The 22,883-nt window shown below is 37.6% G+C and overlaps 3 protein-coding genes across 3 annotated transcripts in view; all 3 read left to right on the forward strand.

Annotated features, from left to right (window-relative positions):
- The window catches only part of LOC127664664 (ankyrin repeat domain-containing protein 26-like), a 288,298-nt gene that overhangs the window by 161,519 nt on the left and 103,896 nt on the right, over nt 1-22,883 (forward strand). The gene's annotated exons all lie outside the window — the stretch shown is intronic.
- LOC127664607 (ankyrin repeat domain-containing protein 26-like) overlaps nt 1-22,883 on the forward strand; it is a 503,453-nt gene that overhangs the window by 57,970 nt on the left and 422,600 nt on the right. The gene's annotated exons all lie outside the window — the stretch shown is intronic.
- LOC127664668 (ankyrin repeat domain-containing protein 26-like) overlaps nt 15,925-22,883 on the forward strand; it is an 88,772-nt gene continuing 81,813 nt past the window's right edge. The window contains exons 1-2 of the mRNA XM_052156745.1: nt 15,925-16,022; nt 21,473-21,551. Of these exons, the coding sequence (XP_052012705.1) occupies nt 21,499-21,551 (53 nt within the window). The 5' untranslated portion in view covers nt 15,925-16,022; nt 21,473-21,498. The remainder of the gene's footprint in view (nt 16,023-21,472; nt 21,552-22,883) is intronic.

Consider the following 22,883-nt stretch of genomic DNA (forward strand, 5'->3'; position numbering starts at 1 on the left):
GGTACTCCTAGGAGATTGGCTCTCTATTGCTGGGATTTGTGGATGTAGCTCTGTGGCCCAGGATCAGCTCTGGGCACAGACAGAAATCAGAAGACACCTGTCCTAGGCTGCCCCTAGGATCTTGTGTTGTAAGGGTTTCAGGCAGGCTCCTCTGAGCAGCATGGGTTGTCATACGTGTGTCCCCAGTCATGTCTACACTTCTGGGAGTCTAGCTATCTCCCTGTGTCACCTGGGTATGGAACTCTATGGCAGAGGATGATCTGTTGATTTTTTGAATTTCCGCACTTTCTGTTTTTATGTCTCCCTTTTCATTTGGGTGCTGTCTCTGGGCTCTTTTGATAGCTTGGCTAGGTGTTTTTCTATCTTTTTGATTTTCTAAAAGAACCAGCTCTTGGTTTTGTTGATTATTTGTAACATTCAGACAGGGCTAGTATTCAAAATATATAAAGAACTCAAGAAGCTAACCACCAAAAACAAAAACCAAAAAAAAAACCAAAAAAAAAAAAAAAAACAACCTAAACAAAAACAAACAACCTAAGTGAGGATGCTTCAATCCTACCTGTGAAGCAGAAGAAAGCATTCATGTGAGGTAAAGAACTAAACAGAATTCACAACAAAGATATCTCAAATGGCCAAGAACTTACAGAAATGTTCAAATTCCTTAGTGATCAGGGAAATGCACATCAAAATTACCCTAAGATATTATAGTATACCAATCCGAATCGCTAAGATCAAAAACTCTTGTGACAGCACACATTGGTGAGGATGTAGACAGAGAGGAGCACTCCTCCATTGCTGATGTGATGGCATACTGGTACAACAGCTTTGGAAATAAATCTGGAGGATCCTCAGAAAATCGTAAATATATCTACCTGAAGATCCAGCTATACCACTCTTGAGCACATATCCAAAAGCTGCCCCACAGGGGCATGTGTTCCACTACGTTCATAATGGCCTTTTTGTGATAGCTGGAAGTTGGAAACTTGTGGTTTATTTACAAAATTTACAAAATTTACTTACTTAGCTATTAAGAATGAGAACCTCTTGAGTTTATTAGGTACTTGCACATAGATGGAACTAGACATTATCCTACTGGATGAATTAACTCTGACCAAAAAGGACATGTATGGTATGTATTCACTAATAAATGGATATTAGCCAAAAAATGTACAGAATCCCCAGGATATAATCCTCAGAACTCAAGAATCTTAACAAGATAAGGGCCTAAGTGAGGGTGCTTCAATCCCACCTGTGAAGCAGAAGAAAGCATTCATATGGGGCAGAGAGAGGGAGAGACCTGGGTGGGAGAGGGGAGAAGGGAAAAGGGAACATGATCAGGTATTGTAGGTTGGGGTTGGGGGGAAGAAGACAGAAGCCCTGAGGGCTAGCAGAAAGAATGGAAAGAATTAATATGAGGAGGTAGGAGTGGGAAGTACTCCATTAATTTACCAGAGACCTGGGAGACAGGAGCCCAGCATGGCTGCTTTGTGAGAGGCACAGCAGCTGAGTCAGATGCAGATATTTACACCCAACCAATGAACAGGAGGAGCTGAGGGCCTCTGTGGTGGAATTAGAATAAAGCTGGAAGAAGCTGAGGAGGAGTAATACTTCATAGGAAGACCAGCAGTCTAACCTGGTCTCATCTGATCTGGACCCCTGAGATCTCTCAGGTTCTGAGCCACCAACAATACACCAACTGATATGAAGCCCCTGACACATATTTACCTTTCATTGTGCTGGGTAAATGCCTAATTTTGTAAGTCCATATATGAATACCAGCAGTTTGAAAATCGAACTGGTATATTCAATCCAACTTTATTCTCTCTTATGGAGAGAGTACAATATATAATATTGTATATATTATTCATTGGCCATTGTGAAACTCATATTTCTGGTACAATTTGGATTTTATCCGTAAAATCAATTACTCATCATGAAACTTAAGTTTAAGGCTTAAAGTTCTAGCTTATAGTTCATTATAATGGGGAAATCAGAGACATGATCTGGTCATACCACATCCGCAGTCAAGAAAGGAATGAAACAAAACCACCCAGTGTCTTCTTTTTATTGATTTTTTATTGGTTGTTTTATTTATGTGCATTTCAAATGTTATCCCCCTTCTCAGTGTTTCCTCCACAACTCCCTTATCCAACTCCCTCCCCTTCTTCTCTGAGGGTGCTCCCCCAGCCACCCACCCACTCCTGCCTCACAGTCCTGCCATTCCACTACGCTTGGCTATCTAATCTCGACAGAACCAAGGGCTTCTCCTTCCTTTGGTAACAATCCTCTGCTACATGTGCAGCTGGAGCCATGGGTCCTTCGATGTATAAGGGACAAAGATATGGGGAGAGACCAGAGGAAAAGCCATACCAAGACAGTCTCCACCTAGGGATCCATACCATCTACAGACACTAAACCCAGATATTTGCTAATTTAACATTTGTTGACAGGGGCCTCATTTATCTATCCTCCTGACAGTCTCTGCCAGAGCTTGACCAATACAGATGGTGAAGCTCTCAGCCAAGCATCAGAACACAGTGGTCTCCATTAGGTTAGGGGAAGAACTCACTGGAAGACACACACACACACACACACACACACACATACACACACACACACACACACACACACACACACACACACACACACACACACGACATATAAACACCCTCATACGACCCTGCTATACCACTCCTGGGCATATATCCAGAGGATTCCCCGGCATGCAATAAGGACACATGCTCCACTATGTTCATAGCAGCCTTATTTATAATAGCCAGAAGCTGGAAAGAACCTGGATGGCCCTCAATGGAGGAATGGATACAGAAAATGTGGTATATTTATACAATGGAATACTACTCAGCAATTAAAAACAATGGATTCATGAAATTTTTAGGCAAATGGTTGGAACTGGAAAATATCATCATAAGTGAGGTAAACCAGTCACAAAAGAAAACACATGGAATACAATCACTGAGAAGTGGATATTAATTAGCTCAGAAGCTCTGAATACTCAAGGTACAATTAGCATACCAAATGATTCCCAAGAAGAAGGAAGGAGAGGGCCCTTTCATGGAAAGGCTTGATCCAGCATTGTAGGGGAGGACCAGGACAGAGAAATGGGAGGGGGTGATTGGGGAATAGGTGGAGAGAAAAGAGCTTATGGGACATATAGGTAGGGGGCAATGGGAAAGGGGAACGCATTTGGAATGTAAACAAAGAATATAGAAAATAAAAAATAAACACCCTCATACACACTCAAAAACTCACACACACACGAAAATGATTTCAGTCCAAAGAATCAGACTAGAGTAGTACCAAATACTAAAGTAAAGGTTTGCAGTTAAGTTCATGTATTCTTTTGTTAATGTAATTTCCTCACATTATGGGAAGAGAATGATTACAGAGAAGTTATTAATTTATATCTCATATGACTTGCTAATAAAACAACTGTAAGTGCAGTCTTACTGATTTCTTGATTTATGTTTGTGAGTGATAATAAGATTGTTAATTAAATTTATTAAAATGCCCACAAATTTAAATATAAATGAATTCCTAAACTTTATTCTTTTTACTCAGTAGTTCACCAAATCACTTTGTTTCTCTTATTAAGCACACTCATTCTATGGGCTGTAAATGCCTCTCATCCTTAATGTGTGCAGATTTTCCTGTGCTGAGTAGAAAGTCTAGAGATATAGTACATTCAAACAATGTAACACCAGACAGATATTAAAAACAATGACTTCTTGAAATCTGAAGGCAATGGCTAGATCTAGAAAATAGCATCCTGAGTGAGGTTTCTCAGTCATAAAAGACCACACATGGTGTGTACTCACTGATCAGTGATATTAGGCAAAGAGCATGGAATACCCACGATTCAGCTCATGGACCACATGAAGCTCAAGAGGAATGAAGACCAAAGAGGATAGATACTTCAGTCCTACTTAGAAGGGGGGTCTCAAGTCCACTAGAAACTTGACCTATTTATTTTTAAATAGCATTTCTGAAATTAGGAAGTTGTAACAAGTAACTACTTTGAAGAATTATGCCCTGTCTAAAACTATTATCAATTAATTGAAATATTAGCCAAGTGAAAGTTCTCATTTCTTCACATTGTACAAATCAAAATAATGAAAAAATTATCCTCATTTTAGTCCTGGTATTTCTTTTGCCAAAGATTTAGAAATTAACAAAATAGTTTCAGATATAATTTGCTGTTGTCATATTTTTTCACATTTTGAATATTTAAATATTATAACTAGAACTCCCAGAATTCTTTTGAATATATCACATATGATTTACTGTAAGCACAGTTGGTTATGGTTCCTGCACACTTTATGAATTATGTAAACTAAAACCTGCTATCAGGTAAAGCGTAATACATCAGGAGTTATAATTCATATCCTAATGTAAAGTTCTCAAAGTGTGAGAAGAACAGGGTCATAAGCCAACCAGAGTGTGTTCACTTGTGTAGTCATGTACCAGTGGTCTACAGTGGGAAGATTGCAAGTTAGCAGCTCCTGAGACACATTGTGAATTCAAGACCAGCCTGAATTCTGTAACAAGACCATGCCTCAAAGAAAAATATCCAAACATCTGATTGCTGAGCAATTTCATGGTAGAAAAAGCTGTAAATCCTTTGCATGATGTTTTTCAATAATCCTACTATGACTTGTGAGATGAGCTTATTTTGATTCCCTTTTTATTGATGAGGGTCTTGGGTATGCAGAGAATAAAGCAGTGAGTAGCTACAGAGTTCAAAGAAGGAGACAAATCCAAATTGAGAGTTCTAATTTAGAAAGGTTACTTTGGCCAACTGTGCTGCACAGTTTATGTCAACTTGACACAAGCAAAAGTCATCTGAGAGGAGGGAAGGTCAACTGAAAAATTTCTCCATAAGATCTGGTTGTAGGCAATCTTCTAGGGCATTTTCTTAATTGGTGATTGATGGTGTAGGACCCTGCCCATTGTGGGTGATGCCATCCCTGGGCTGGTGGTTCTGGTTTCCACAAGAACTCAGTCTCAGGAAGAGATGGAGAACAGGCTAGTAAGCAGCACTCCTCCATGGCTTACCATAATCAGCTCCTGCCTACAGGTTTCTCCCTGTTTGAGTTTCTAACCTCACAGCTTTTACAGATGAACTGTTTTCTGGAACTGTGTGTGATATAAGCCCATTCATCCCCAAGTTGTCTTGATCATGATGTTTCATCACATAATGGAAATCCTAAATATGACAGCTTGGTACTAGCTTAGAGGGGCAGTGCTATGACATAGGTGACCATTTTTTGGGGTGGGGTGGGGAGGATTTTGGAAGGACATTGGAATATTGTGCAAGAAATACCACTGAGTTTTCAATGCTTGCTGAGCTGTTCTTTAGGAGCTTCCTAATTAAGAAGGTTGAAGGTAATTCCGGAGATGGAGGCCTGGCTTGGGAAGCTTCAGAGGAATGATGAAAGATTCTATCAGGGCCATTTCTATTTTCCTCTCCATGTTGCTTTGGTTATGTTGTTTCATTGCAACAATGGAAAAGTATTTAACATATTGGGCGTTCAGCTCAGTGATAGCATCCTTGCCTCCCATACAGAAATATATATGTCATGATTCCAATATTGGAGGCAAAAACATTTCTTTGAATTGGATGCCCAAAGTTAGTGAGAATTACATGAACAACTGTGGCTTTTGACCTAGTTTTGTAAAAAATTCTTAAAAAGTTTTCATTTTCACAGAACTATTCTGCACTATGCCTGTGCATACGGCCATCCCAATGTAGTTGCCCTCCTGATAGAGTGGAATTGTGACATTGATCTCCGTGACAGTGACAACAGAACAGCACTAATTAAGGTAGAAAGCAGCCAACAGTTTCAGTGTGACACATATTGGATGGGAATTCTTGGAATAAACATGATCTCAGATATATGCAAATAATTAGTGAAACCTATGACATTTTTGCTTTTCTCATCTTTCCAATCTGTTTCTTGATCCAATGCCCCAGGCTTCACAGTTCAAGCACGAAGACTGTGTGGCTATGTTATTAGAACACGGTGCTGACCCAAATGCTATGGACAATACTGGGAGCACCGCACTGCACTATGCTGTTTGGCATAACAGCACCTCAATGACAGCCAAACTGCTGGCACACAATGCCGACTTCAGTATAAAAAATGAGGTAAAGAAGACACAGCTTTGATTTACAGATTATTTCCTACATACTTTAAAATATTACATTGGGATCCTGATACAGCTTTGACCTAAGAATCTCTCAAACGCTAAATGTAATAAATGGATTTTATAAGACTTATCTAGATGAGCCAGCTTTGATGGGAGCTCCTTCTTCCCAAGCTTTCCTTCCCCCAAAACACTGCATGATCTCTCTCCTTTACTCTTCTGAGGAACAATCTAAAGAGAATTATTACCTCCATCCACAGCAATTCTGAAGAAATTTGCAATTTCCTTCAGGGTACTCTCTTAATTGTAGCCTTTTGGGAATCATGTTGTCTTATACTTCCAATATATCAGATAAACAAACTTCAATAAGATACAAGGTTTCTATATTATAAGTGTCTAAATTATGAATCTTTCTGTCAGTTTACTCCACATGGTATCTATCTCAGCATGTCAGTTCATTTCATAGATCTCTAATATCATGGGCCTTTCAGTTGTAATTAGGTAACCACAGAGTTGATTTGTCCCTTAGTTCATGAGACAGAATGTTGTACAGTCAAGGATGGCCTTGAACTTTTTATGTAATGAGGATGACATAAAACTTGTATATTCCTGGACCTCTGAAGTGATGGACTTTTGGTAATTCACCACTGTGCCTGACCTATAAAACCTCATATTTCACTTTGATATTCATTTCCAATGAAATACTTATTTCAGTGAAATAAAGCAAGTGTTGGAGAAGTTATTCAGGGGTGTTGTCCATTTACTACATTTTATGCTGATTGTCATTACAGCTTTATTATGAAGAACTTGCAAGGAAAAAAGCCTAATTCCACAAATTTAAATCATCGTAGAAAAGTTTTCAGTATTTTCCTTGAGAGATTACTTAAATTGCAACTCTAGCACAGGGCATAATATAATCCTTCATATTCTCCCAGAATATCAAGTCTAACATGAATTTCATGTTCATTTGTTATAGAAATAGTATTAACATTAGGGCAATATGTCCAGTATGGAAAAAATACTGTGACATGCCATCCTTTCTACACTGTGCTTTTGTAGCAAATATTCTCTGCCTCAGTGACTTGGAGTTCATGGCATTTCAGAAGCATTTGCATTCCCACAGGCTCTGGAAGAAACTATTTAGACTCTACTCATGGTATCAGGAACCCATGGCAGACATTCTTTTTCACATGGTTCACCAAGATTTAAGTTATGAATTAAATGAGATAGGTGTCAAAGGTACTCTGATGGCTTATGAAGAATGGATCTGTGTGAGAGCACTGTGTGTGAGAGTGTCAAGGATGTAGATAACTGCACCTCAGACTATGTGAGCTCTACTGTGTCTTCCACATGATTGTCTGTTGATAAATAGGTTCTCAGAGTTAAAAGTTATTATTGTTTTATAGGATAGCTTTACACCACTTACACTAGCTCGAATGAAAAATGACAACCTGGCAAAACTTTTAGAAGACCAGAAAGAAAAGATAAAGGAACTTGATGAATTAGAAAGGTGAGGTTATTAATTCTTTTATTTTTTATATTTTTATGGGATTCTATAGTGTGTACCATCCCTGAAGCCCTGTTGCTGGAGTTTCTAATCCTATTAAATAGGTATAAACCCCCACATCATATAGATATTGTAATTATAAGCTGTATTCCTAGATTGGGCAGTTCTAGCACTGTACTATCTTATTCACAAGGTGTGAGAGTCCTTGCTTCTTGAGGTTTCTCCTGGCCAGGAGCTCCTGATTCATGGTGTCATCTCCTCTCTTCCTCCTCTTCCTCCATCCTCCCTTCTCCCTCACCTTCCTCTTGTCCTCCTACCTAACTTGCCCCAGTATTGAGTCTCCCTTCCTACCTTTCTCCTTCACTGCCCATTCACTGACTTAGCCTTTTTGTAAGTATAGATTTTGAAGTTTATGTTTTAATATTTCATTAAAAATTGAGATCTTAAACATTTATTTTTAAAAATATGTCTCATATTAATTTCTTTAAAAATGCTATATTAAATGAAAGTACATTTTGAAAAAAATTTCTTCCCTTCAGTGACTGGTTTCTTCAAATATTTTCATTATCTTTGCTAGTGAATCCCTAAAATTCTCAACATTCACAAGTTTGGCAAATGGGGATTGCCTTAAAACTTGATCAGCCTCAGTTAGTAAATAAGACAGTAAACAGGGCAGCCACAGACAAGACTACATAGAAACTCAAGTCTGTCTTCACACACATGCTCACACGCATACACACACACACACACACACACACACACACACACATATACATACACACATACACTTGTATGTCTGCAATTACCCAGTCATGCATATTCAACACATGTAAATACACCCATGTGTGCCCCCACACACACACACACATACACACACTCTATTGGTCATTGAACCTATCTTTATTTCAATAATGTGTGCCTTAATAGGTTGTATAAGTTGAGCATTTAAATATGAAAACTATTAGAGAAACATATTTAGTCCTGGTAAAAAAGAAGCAGGACTCTGCTTTTCCTCCAAGTATTTCTACTTCATTGTAGTCACATAGGAAGTTTTTAGTGTTTTCTAATTTATGGGGACTAGAATTAGTAGGTCATATATAGAAAAGCTGAATGCAGTTTGTAAATTTCATGTTTTGATAACCCCTATAGCTCCCCTAGAAAAATAACATATCCATTTATTTTTTTTTCACATTTTTTATTCGATATATTTTTTATTTACATTTCAAATGATTTCCCCTTTTCTAGCCCCCGACTCCCCAAAAGTCCCATAAGCCCCCTTCTCTCCCCCTGTCTTCCCACCCACCCCTTCCCACTTCCCCGTTCTGGTTTTGCCAAATACTGCTTCACTGAGTCTTTCCAGAACAAGGGGCCACTCCTCCTTTCTTCTTGTACCTCATTTGATGTGTGGATTATGTTTTGGTACAACCACTCTGGAAATCAGTCTGGCGGTTCCTCCAAAAACTGGGCTCCTCACTTCCAGAAGATCGTGCTATACCACTCCTGGGCATATACCCAGAGGATTCCCCACCATGTAATAAGGGGAGGGAATACTATGTTCATAGCAGCCCTATTTATAATTGCCAGATGCTGGAAAGAACCCACATATCCATTTATTCTTAAATTTCCTATACTTTATCTTGCAGTTTGTTTCAACTGTTTCATGGGGCTCACTGTACCCTTTTGAGACCAAATGAAGGCATGAGTGCTTTTTAGATGCATGCTTGATTTGAAATGATGATGGCTAATTCTATGCTGCAAAGCTTAGTTCTGCACCAATGACAGGGATGGGTTTCAGACCATTTTCAGTTCAGGTATCAAAATTATGTGAGTCAGTAACTGGATACTAGTGCAGCCTACAGATGGTGATTTTGGAAAAGTTTTAGTCTTCCCTTCGGCCAGTGGACAGACAAGGGTTCCAGGCACCCTCCTGTTTCTGTCTCCCCTGTGCTGGATTTCTAGTGCACACCAGACCACCACATTTGGCTATGTTTTGTCCCCTACAACTTCTGACAAATCAAACTGAGAGCCTCACACTTGCAACTTAGGGACTTAACAACTGAACAGTTGTGTGAGTCCATGTCTTTTTAGATTTTGAAAATAAAAGTGATTTCTACAAGATTCCTCAGCACTGAAGATGCTGTGGTAAGAGAAACTGGGAATTTGGGCTGTGAGATACTTTCTCAAGTAAAACTAGTTGAAAATGTCACATGATTAGGTATAATTTTTACTAAAGTGGGATGGTAATTTATTGTCATCTTCTATTATTTCGTTTAAATCTACTTGAAGATGAAAAGTTATTTTCATAGTGTAGTATGAAATAAATTATGATTCTAGAATTTCTGAGTATGAATTCAAATCCGTCACATATTCACATGGTCTTTTCTATGTTTCTCAAAATTATCTGACATATATTGGAATTAAAACAAATTTACAGCAAGTCCAATGCTTAGAACAATGCACAGCAATTACATAGGAAGGCCTAAGAACAGCTAAGCCTTTCCATTCTTAAAGGTATTTGACACATATAAAGAGCACAGTGGTGTTAATAAGGCAGGTTTTACTAAATATGAGACTCCGTTTTGCTGAGAATGACATTGGAAATGTTGGTATATTTACCTCTACGAAACAAAGCATACTATATTATATTGTCCCCTTATCTTAACTGTTACAATACTTGATCAAAATGTATTATTTTAAATATTATTAATATCATCATCATTATTTTAAAATGATGCAAATGTTTGTGCTTGTATTTGAGTATGCACACATGAGTGCAGGTGGCTGAAGAATGCACAGGCATTGTATGTCTCTGGATCTGGAGTTAGTTGGTTATGAGTCACACAGCATGGGTTCTGGCTGTTGAGCTCAACTCCTGTACAGAAGCAGTATCTGCTGTTAATTGGAGCCGTGTCTCCAGTTGTAATTTCCATCTTTTATGATTTTAGTAGTGGTATAAATTGTATATCAATGTTCCTCTTCTTGTCTATAGCTTCTTTCCTTTGCAGAAAATCATTTTATTTGTAATACCTGGTAAGTTTTATGGATAGGGAAAATAAACATTTTTTGTGTTTTATTTTACAAGTTTAATATTCATCTGAAAGTATTTCATTTTTTGTAGGTCTTCAAAGAAATCTTCCAATGAAAAAGAAGAGGTATGCAAAAATTAATTTCAAATCATATTTATTAAGATACAGTATAAAAATCAAAGTAATACATAATAAATGGACTTAGAAATATAGTATAAAATAAAATAAAACTTAAGATTCTTTTGTTATATTCAAATATTTCTTTCCAAAATAGTTTTAAAAGTCACCAATAGTAAAGGTGTCTTTCCTTTCAAAATCTGGTCTTTCAGAAGCATTTTGCTTGTTACTTATGTAAAACACGGGTCTCTTCTTTATAGTGTATGGGGTACCCAACATGACAATATCTGAAATTGCTATTATTCATTTTATAGGTCAAAGAACAAGGAAATCATATGCTTGACCTTAAGGAACTAATATCATGTGAGGGAAACTCAAAGGACTGTGAGCAGTACAGTTGTGACACTATTTTGCATTTTATTGAAGAGCTCATGAGGCAGAGAAAAGGTAGGAGTTCTGCATGCAGCCCCTGTGTGTGCTATTGATGAGGGTGAATTGCCCAAACATAGGCATGCTTGATATCAACGAACAGAAAACTAGTCTCAGCAGGAGCTGCCAGCAAGCCTTCAGAGCTTCAGTGAGCGAGCTTGACACCATGGCCTTGGGGTTGTTACATTAGACTCATGTGTTTCAACAAAATGAACAGGCCAGTCAGCCAATACATTAAATTGGTGGGGTGTGCCTTTTTGTTACTTCTTTTTGGTTTGTTTGATTTTTTTGGGGAGGGAGCGTGATTTTCTCTCTCTCTCTCTCTCTCTCTCTCTCTCTCTCTCTCTCTCTCTCTCTCTCTCTCTCTCTCCCTTCCTTCCTTTCTTTCTCTCTCTCTCTTTCTTTTTCTTTTATTATTTGTATTTTCCTTAATTTTTTATTAGATATTTTCTATATTTACATTTCAAATGTTACTCCTTTTCCAGGTCTCCCCTCTGAAACCCCCTATCCCATCCCCCTCCCTCTGTGCATTAACTTACCACTCCCAGTTCCTCTCCTGGAATTCCCCTACACTGGGGCAATGAGCCTTCACAGGTCCAAAGGCCTCTCTTCTCATTGATGTCTTACCAGGCTATCCTTTGCTACTCATGTGGCTGGAGCCATGGGTCCCCTCCTTGTGTACTCTTTGGTTGGTGGTTAAGTCCCTGGGAGCTTTGGGGGTGCTGGCTGGTTCATATTGTTCTTCCTCCTGTGGGGCTGTAAAACCCTTCAGCTCCTTGGTTCCTTTCTCTAGCTCCTCCATTGGGGACCCTGTGCTCAGTTCAATGGTTGACTGAGAGCATCCCCCTCTGTACTTGTCAGGCACTGGCAGGGCCTCTCATGAGACAGATACATCAGGCTCCTGTCAGCTAACACTTGGTGGCATCCACAATAGTGTCTGGATTTGGTAACTGTATATGGGGTGGATCCCCAGGTGGGGCAGTCTCTGGATGGTCTTTTCTTCAGTCTCCGCTCCACTCTTTGTCTTTGTGTTTCCCCTCATGGATATTTTGTACCTATTCTAAGGAGGACCAAAGTATCCACACTTTGGTCTTCCATCTTATTAAGCTGCATATGGCCTCTGAATTATATCTTGGGTATTCCGAGCTTCTGGGATAATATTCATTTATCACTTAGTGCATGCAATGTGTTTTCTTTTGTAATTGGATTACCTCACTCAGGATATTTTCTAGTTCCATCCATTTGCCTAAGAAATTCATGAATTTATTGTTTTTATAGCTGCTTCTTCATGTGACTGGAGGATTGACGCAGCTCTCTGGAGTCACTTTGGTAAAGGATGCTGAATCCTTTCATGATGACTCTGCCATATGATATTTTGAGTAGACACTCTTAGACTACTGCTCTTGTTTTATTGGCTCCTCTCTTCTACTTGGTATTAGCATTGTCTTCTAAAATTCAAAAAAATATTTTATTTTTATTAAGTGTGTGAGTGTGTGTGTGTGTGTGTGTGTGTGTGTAACTGGGTGTGAGCATCGCTTTGTATGCACAGACTGAAGGAGGAGTTGAGGTATCCTGCTCTAAGATTATCCTCCTAATTCCTTGAGATGGTACCTCACTGAGTTTGAAGGTAGGTTGGCACATGAGCACCAATGGTCTTGTCTGCAGCTCTCAAAGGCTGGGCTTACAAGCACATGTGTAGTCATATGTGTTTTCTGTATGGAGGTTTGGTCTCAGGTTCTCATGCTTGTGCAGCCAACACCCATATACACTTAGCTAGCTCCCTTAAGGTTGATGGATCTAATTTTTAATCTGCTAAGATGTTTTACAATATTATGGAGTGTGCGTGTTAATGTATTTTTGTATGTGTGTTTGTATGCACATGCATGCATGTATGTATATCTATGTGTGTGTGCCTGTAATGCATCTTCCTAAATTGCTCTCAACCTCATTTCTTTTGAAAGAGCAACTCTCACTGATGTCAAAGCTAATCAATTCAGTTAGGTTGGCAGTCCAGTGAGCTCCAGGTATCCTCCTGTCTATGCCTCCCATGCATTAAGATGACAGAATGTACCATCATGCATAGCTTAAAAAAGGAACACAACAACAAAACAAAACAAAACAAAACACACCCCCAAACCTGCTAAGTTATGGGTACTGGAGTTCAAATTCAATTTAGAATAACTTGCATAGCAAACACTTTAATGACTGAGAAATCTTGTCATTCCTCATCATTTCAAATCATGTCACAACATTGTGTAAGCTTAGATTTTTTAATATGTACATTAATACAGCTTATCAATCATTTCAATAAACTTTCTAGCCCACCATCCAAAGGCAGGGGAAAAATTGGAAATAGGACAAGTGGTATGTGTACCTGTTTAAAAGTAGGTCTTTGGATGGTGATTCTGATCTCCTTACTCAGGATAACATCAGACAAGTTCAGTAGTCTCCGGATACCAACAGGGCAGTACAAAAGTGTCACCAAACAAGAGTCAGCAATGGTGGCACAATTCAGCAGAAGATACTAGGCCTCCCCTGAGTTGGCATAAGTCAGCAGGGGCTAGGAATAAGTCAGACCAGCTGGAATGCCAGGAGTTTTCTGCCTTGTCTCTTTCAGCAAACTGAAGATCAGTATAGAGGCAATACCAAAGCAGAGTTGCATAGCTAGCTATGCAAGCTCCTTATCACTGTCTTTGTGTTCTACTTATAATCTCTCCAAATATGACTTGACCTCCCTTGGGTCTTGCTTCAGCAAAACACCATGTGAGTTTGTATCATATGACAAAACCAGAAAGTCACACTTCAACATTTTAAATATACACAAATATTTTCTTTCTCACAAAACATAACTTTCCAACACACTGGTTGAGTGCAGGTTGTACCAATACTCTAAAGAGTTGTTAAGACCGATTTTGTGTGCTTGCTGTACCATATATTTTGGTAAAGTTTCATAAAAATTATGAGAAGCCACTTAATATAGAGAGAAATTTATTGAAAGCAAAAGCTGCCCCTGTAGGATTTATCCACATATGGCATTTTCCTCACAGTTGTATGAGCCTTGAGCTTACCATAGTGGCACCCAGTAATGCCATGAAATGTGATCAGTTTATATTATGCATCTTCACATTTATTTATATTCTTGCCTTATGCAACATTTTGTAGCTTAAGTTTTTTAAATTTAAATTAATACCCATATCTGTGTCCTTATAGTAATGTAAGTTTTTTTTAATTTAAATTAATACCCATATCTGTGTGTCCATATAATAATAAATGAAAACTATTTAAGTATGACACATGACCTCATGACATTCATATATGTATTTTATTATTCTATTTTTATTTATTATTTATCAACACTTATATGTAACTAATATGTGCTTAATATATTTAACTATGTTTATGATTTTGTTTTATCTTATTTGATGTCAAAACTTAGTTTCATTTCTTTATCATTTTAGTCTGTAATAATGATTTTATCTTTCTTCTCCATTCCATTCTATACAGTTTTCTGAATTCTATATATGCATTATATATTTCTTATAATCAGTTTGGTCCTTCTTTTGTAGTTTGTATAATTATTAGGTAAACCACAACAAATGCACCCAGCATATTGTTTTTTCTCCATTCCTAAAGCATGCCAATGCTTTTTGCTAACTATGGTCCTGTAAATTATTCCTTGTTTACTCTAGCCTATGGGAAGACATGCCCTTTTCCTGGCATTGTGTGAACACTGGTGGTCTCCTCTAATTGTGTGGGATGTTGTGTCCCTCAGCCCCAGGATATTTCCTGGAATTCCAATGTTGTTATGTGCTCTATAGTATGTTTCAGACGGCCTAGTAACATGCCCAGAGCATCCCCTCTTCTTTGTGTCTATTTTCCAGACTTCTGGCCTGTGATTTCTGGCTGCTTTCTTCACCAAATAGCTTATCTGCACAGCTCCAGGAGTCTAGGAGAGTCAGAATAGCTTTGTCCTCATGATATTCTAACCTAGTCTGTACTATCTCAGCACAGAGATAGAAAATTGGGATAATATCATCAAACTATTTTAGTGCTTATTAGCTAACAATTTATGTCATGTCTGAAGCATATAATCTTCAGTGTCTAAAACATGTTTTTTTCTGATTTGTGTTGTTTGAGGTAGGAATCAAAATCAGTACTTTTTACTTGACCTTGTTTAGATTTAGAGGGCAGTAGCATCTCCACTTCTAGTCTGCTGTAGAATACTGGCAATGTGCCTCTTCACACTCTGACCAACTACTTCTTGTTCTTACTTCATGCCTACTCATCCCTTCCATTAGGGCATATTCCTGCATGCTTATTCAACATTAAAACTTTGTTTGACTTCAGTATCATCTGAGTCTGTAATATCTGGTTTTATGTCTTTTTTTGTCTTCTCTACTAGTTCTTAAACTAAACACCTTAACTGTCTTCTTTTCATATCTTCAGAATGTACCATGTCTTCCACTGTGTGGGTCCTCAGGATACATTTCTACAGTGCATCATGTTTAGGTAAAACTCTAGTCTGTTTTATTTATCAAAAATGCTGCTGTACTGTAATTGTTCTTTTTCTCCAATACAGATATAAATTCTGAGATCCTAGTGAAAATCTGGGGTGCAGTTTATACATATAAAAGATCAATAGACTTTGAAAAACATAACTGTGAACTAATTGAAGAAGATTGTGAACGTATAAGTAATGAAATTATTGCACTGCGAGAGGAGTGGTCTCAACTAGAGATTGAAAATGCTGAACTGCAAGATGAGCTATGCAGTTTGAGGTAGGATGTCCCAATTTTAGAGAAATATTTTAACTGTTTTCATTAGAGCATAAATAGAACATTTGTAGTTTGTCACTAACTTTGTAAGTGTTCTGAAAGGGAAGAACTTTTCATATTTGGGTTTTATTATTATTACTTTTGATAGATATCTTTATGTAGTCTAGGGAAACCCCAAATTTGTGATCTTCTGGCCTCAGTTGTTTGATTTTGGGGTGACTGGTTGGGTGCTTCAATTGTTAAGTGGGAGAATTGTTAGCCTTGTAGAATGTGAAAATAATTAAATTACAAATATCATTATTACTATTTCCATAATTATGTACATATGCGTATATGAGATATATGTATGTGTCCCATGCAATCACACTCTTGATATCTACAGAGAAACCTCATTTTCATGAGGCATCAATTAAAGTTTTAAAAAATATTTTACAATTATGCTACAAAGAATACACTTTCTTAAAAGCTTCTCTAAATATTGAATTATTTTTATTTGAATACAAATTTGAATATATTCTTTAATATTGATTCCTTTAGCTAAAGGATATAAATCATATTAAAGGACTTGGCTGATGTAATTGTTCCAAACAAAATTTATATTAATTTCAAATTTCACCGATGGAATATGAAACAATAGTTTTCTTAATTAAGACAAATTCTTTTAATATTATATTGCTTTATAGTGAACCAAGAATTTTAAATAAAGTAGTAAAGTATCACCCTTCCATAGAGATAAACTTAGATCTTATTTCATTCTCATATGCACAAGGCAAATATATGATTTCTAAATAGATTATTCAACATTAATTCACAGAAAAAATTCAAATTTGTATGTTGAGAGACATTTGATACTTTGTAATTGATTACTAAATTTATCAAGTAAATTGTATGATTTATATAATTGATAGAGTAAATTGAAAGAAAATAAAATAGAAATAAAAAATTGTAAGAATGCATTTGAGATGATCTGTATGATGTTGGATTCTAATAATGAACAAAATGCTTGAACATATTTTAACATTCTTTATTCCTTTGTGAAACATCCTTGTGGCTAATTATATTTTATGAAGATTATAGTTTAGTTGTATAAAATTTATAAACTTTAGTGAACAGAATAACTTGAAACCTAATATTTTTATTAATTTTTTTGGTAATTTTAGATAAGATATTGTAATTATTCATTCTCTACCCCACTGGTTCTTCTCAACCTGTGTGTTGTTACTAAGTTAGGGGTTAAATGACCCTTTCACAGGTGTCATATAAGACCCTTAGGAAATATTTACATTACAAAACATATAATACATTGAAAGATATACATTACAATACACAAAATAGCAAAATTACAATCATGAAGTAGAAATAAAAGTAATTTTCTACTCGGGGTCACTACAATAGCAGTAACTATATTAAAGGGTCACAGTATTAGGAAGTTTAGAATTTAGGACCTGCCCAGCCAGAGGCCCATGCTCCTTCCAATTTGCACCTGTTCCCAGAGCTGAGCCTGTGCTCTGGATTCCCACCCATTCAGGCCCCACCCAGATGCAGCTTGACCCCAAGGAGTTCTGACACATCCAGGATCAGAGAATCCCAGGATCACTGTAGCAGTTATTTATAAAAAGTACTGCACAACCAGGCCTTTGTACCAGTCCTTCCATGTATCCGGTATAGAGTGACCCTCAAACTTGAATAGTTAACCAAATATATTTATGTATAAGAAAGTTCCAATTTCATAATGCCAATTTACAATGATAAAGTTCTGTCCCAATATTTCTAACCTCTCAGTACAGGAGAAACCCATCTGACACCATCTGGATCTGTGCATCCCCTCCTGCACTCCCTCGTGCAGCTCCCATGCTCCTTCTCTTTCTAACCCTCCTTTTCTTAGCTCCCCCTCCTCCTCTCTCCCCTGTCATCTCTGGCCTCTCACAGCCTCAATGTGAATGGATAGGAAATATCTTGCATCAAATCACAGGTTTCAAGAAGGCACAGGCTCTGGTCAGAGACAGTGAGGCCAGTTAACACCAGAGATAACCAGATGGCAAGAGGCAAGCACAAGAACATAAGTAACAGAAACCAATACTACTTAGCAACATCAGAACCCAGTTCTTCCACCACATCAAGCCATGGATACCCCAACACACCTGAAAAGCAATATTCAGATCTAAATTCTCATCTCATGAAAATGATAGAAGTCTTGAGAAGGCCATAAATTACTCCCTTAAAGAAATATAAGAGAACACAGGTAAACAAGTAGAAGTCCTTAAAGAGGAAACACATTAATCCCTGAAACAAATACAGGAAAACACAAGCAGATAAAGAAAGTGAACAAAACTGCCTCATAGTTTGAGGAACTGCAGTTGTAGGTATTTCCTACCATTTCCCACCATAGATGTGAAAATACTACTGCATGAGAACTGATGTTAATTGACTAGAGAATATTGATTCCACTTTGCTATTTTCATATCAGTGCTTGTGATGCCTCCCATAGTCTTATCTGCTACGTTCTGCTTAAGCTGGGAGATCCTGAGGGTAATGTAACATGATCATTCCAGCCAAGCAGTACTAAGAACATAACCTATGCATTATTACAAATGTACAAAATGGCTTGTTCAATGTAATTTGTGAACATACATGATGTAGTGTGATGTGTTCAGGGCCTCAAGCTCCTCATATTCTGCCACTTTCAATAGTATGGTAAAGGACTCAGTGAAACTTATGTAAACTTACTGTCATACCACCTAGAGGATGATCAGTTGCAATCATATTAATGCACACCACAGTTATTGTATGTAGCTCACATTGTGATGAGTATTCTTTGAAGGCTTTTATTCAAAGTTGTTCATTTGAGTTGGAAACTTCATGTTCATTTTCAAATGAAAAATTCAACAACACAAATATGACCTTATATGAGCCATAGTACTTAATGTGTGCTTAAACCATAGTAAAATGCATATATAAACAAAAGTCACAACAAAATGGAATTTCCTGCTTATCAGACTTGGCAAATTTATTCAGGGACTGTGCAGTAGTCCTTGACTATGTGTCTTTAAATATCACTGAATTACCTGGATGAAGTGACATGAAGCATTATGGACAATGGCATTCCTACTACAGTTGATGTGACATTAAAGGTGTAGTTTACATAGCCACAGCAACATGCAAATGAAGTGCTGGCTGTGTTCTAATTCAACATCAGCACAATATGCAGGGTAGACATTTTGATTCATAATGAAACAAAAGTTATTTTTCCTGGTTCTTTACAAAAGGTCATTGGGGTTCACAGTGCATGAGACATTCACTTCATCATGTTGGGCAAGTCAATGGAATGGTAAAGCTTTAAAACACTAAAACATGGTGACTATATGAAATTTAAACTATAGCACTCTTCTTTTGACCCCCCCAGAAGCTTGTGGCTATCTGACAATGCAAAATTTGCTTAGTCCAAGTTCAAAGGCCAAATAGATAATCTTAATAGTTTCTACATTACTCATAATGCCATTTTTCTCTGACACTAAAGTCCAATTCCTTTCATAAATTATGAAAATTACATAGGTTTTTATTTCAATTACCTAACATATACCAAAAGATAATAATAGGAAAATATTAATGAATATTATACCAAGTACAGCCTGAAACCCAGCAGGACAAACATAAAAAACATACCCACAGTCTGTGGTACATGGTGGTGCCACATACACTCCACCAGGATTGGGCAGCCCTGCCTCTGCAGTGCCATATAGTACATGTGGTCTGATTTTGGGCCAGTTCCATTCATTTACTGGTACTTCCATCACTTAAAATCTTCTATTTCTGACATCTGCAACATCCTATTACTTCTTTGCATCTTGACAATTTAGGTGTTACCTTTACTCCTTTACACATAAACCACTCAGACATTCTGTATATGGACTTTAACAGATTCACATCGTCTTGTCTAACTGGCTTTTCTATGCAATACTGCTTTATCGCACCATTGCCAAGTTATGCTTGCATTTTGACATACACTGCAAGACTATCACCAGAATGGTTACTACTTAGTGATTTTGCAGCTTAAGTAACACCCAGGCCTGTGGACACAGGGCAGCCAAACTTCCAGACTCAAATCCCCATCTGGCTTTTAGTAGGAGAGTATAACTGAGGCTGTATTCAAGGTTGAGAGTCACTGCTATCCTAAAGAATGCATTCCCTCTTTGTTTTCATTTTATGCATGTACTTTTGAAGTTTGGGCCTGTCTCAAAGGCAGCCCTGTTAATGCAAAGTACTCTAAGCTGTTTTCAGGGTTGATGAGCCTTTTACTTTGCTAGCCATCTTGTCGAAAGTTTGTCTATTTCCACCAGGATGATGTCACATTTCTAAATAACCTGTATACTTTTCAACTCACTTGGTTGCCCTAAGCAAAGTTAAAACCATGAGCATTAACAATGTGATAGCACAAAGTATAATGACTTCTGGAATATTTCCTCCACTAAATAAACTTACTGACTACTTTTAAATTCCATATCACTGAGATTTTCAGGGATGGATACAGATTATAGGACAGAATCTAATATGTATGGCCTTGGGCTAACTCTGTAGAAGAGTTCTTTATTCCACCTGCAAGCTCATTATCTGCATTCATGTAAGTGAGTTTTCTGGTCTCATGAATTCATGCAAGAGTGATTCATTAGTCCAGCCTTATTTTGAGCCAAATGTAAACCACAGTTCCCACGTTTTCCAAATGCCCACTATTCAAGTCTCCAAAGTCTAAGAAACACATTGGCAGTATCATTACAGAAGTGATTAAATGACTCCATTTCCTTTTTAATCACTTCCCTCACTATGGAGGTAATCGCTCAGAAGTCAGCTTGATAGAGAAAAATATATCGGCTCAGCATTTCAGAGAATCTCTAGTCTATCATGTCAGGAAAGACCTGAGGGCAGTGTTTTGTTTTTGCAACAGGAACACAGGGCACAGTCTACCTAGTGCTTCTTTTAGTTGCATGAGGTACTTTATGAACACGCAAACTGCGTCATGATCTTGGGACATGAGGGTCACTCACAGAGGTCTATAATGTAAGCACTGTGCTGAATAGCTCTAGTGTTTTCAAGGAAAGAATGAAGAAAGAGAAATTGCATCATTCATAGTAATTACACACTTTTGAAATCAGGAAACATTCTGGTCTTAGTTACTTAAAATTCATAGTTTGTTGGTGGGTGGTACTCACTCAATGTGTGTATGCTTTGTATGTGTGAACGTTTGATATGCACTAAGACAAAAAAAGAAAATGCATATTTCTTCAAATTACATCTAAAGTTTATAGAGACAAAGGGGCACAGAGAGGGTGATAGTTTCCAAATCACTATCTTTCAAATTTTTCAGAATTTGTGTAATCATTTGAATGTTTCTTCAGAAACTAATTTGGTATTTTCCAATGTGGCCAGTTATGCACAATCATTTTAAAACATATTTTTAGGGCCACCCTTGAAAGTTTAGAATTAAATGATGCAGCAAGCCTCCAAGCAGAGGAGAATGAAGAGCTTTCAAGAACCCCGGTAAGTATAGACTTATGAAGTCCATTTTGTTTTAATTCTCTAATACTTGAAAGAAATTTTCCTGTGTTCAGAAGCAGCATATAACCACATTTTAGGAGAGTCAGATATTCTCCCTGTTCAAATATTTGATAGCTTCACATTGTTACTATTTGTTAGTAATTATAGGAGTCAGGTTAATTGTCTGCCCATGAGGTAGTGCAGTAGTAGGTTCTCCACTAAGGATAGGATATATTTAGTCACAGGTTCTTGGCTCAGACAACAGTTCAAGGTATGGGTTTAACATATAAAAGGGGCCTTACATCCAATTAGAAAACAGTAGATTAAGAGTCTTTTTTACCACCAGTGATGGCTGGCAATGGTAGTCATAGTTGCAGGCAGCAGGGTTCATATCTACATATGTGTTGATTTCTTTTCTCCTCTAGCAGCTTCTAGCACTATGAAAGCTAGCTAAGGGGAATAATGTTTCCAGGTTATATTGTAGATTCCCACATGTTATAGCTCAAGGAGTGAGGTCTCCAGGAATAATTTCTTTCCATCAGGTTTTAGAGGGTAACCAAGAGCATTAGGAAGTACCTGAATATCGTATGACCTCGCTTGTCAAAAACTGTAGAAGAAGAAAACCATTCCTGGGATAGCATTTATTACCACTGCGGTATTGAATAGGGCCAGCATCACCCCATTGTAGAAACGCTTTTTTCACTCATTTTATACATGTGTATATGAATATTCTTTAGAAAGCTTCTATAGTATCAGGTCTCCATATGACATTTTGAAAGATCTTTAGTATTTGTTATTTTATTTTTATATTATTTTATTTATTTGCATTTCAAATGTTATTCCTCTTCCTGGGAGCCCCTCCACAAACACCCCACCTTTTTCCCCTACCGTTTTAACCTCTAATTGTGCTCCCACACCAACTCATCCATTCCTACATCATCCCTTTAGCATCTTGATTCTCTAGGGCATCAAGCATTCACAAGAACAAGCACATCCCCTCCCCCTGAGGCCAGACAAGGCAATCCTGTAGCAGGGACTATGGACCAACCCTTGTATGCTCTTTGGTTGGTTGCTTAGTTGTTGGGAGCTCTGAGGTATCCAGTTATTGGATACTGTTATTTATCCTATGGGGTTGCAATACCCTTTACCTCCTTCAGTCCTTTCCCTCACTCTTTCCATAGGGTTCCCCATGCCCAGGCCAATGGTTTGGTGTAAGTATTTGTATCTGTCTCAGTCAGGTGTTGGTAGAGCTTCTCAGAGTACACCCATGCCAGGCTTCTTCCACATCTTGGTTTCAGCAACAGAGTTAGGGATTTGACATCTGTATATGGTATA

Source organism: Apodemus sylvaticus, chromosome 14 (assembly GCF_947179515.1).
Source record: "Apodemus sylvaticus chromosome 14, mApoSyl1.1, whole genome shotgun sequence".
Lineage (NCBI taxonomy): Eukaryota > Metazoa > Chordata > Mammalia > Rodentia > Muridae > Apodemus > Apodemus sylvaticus.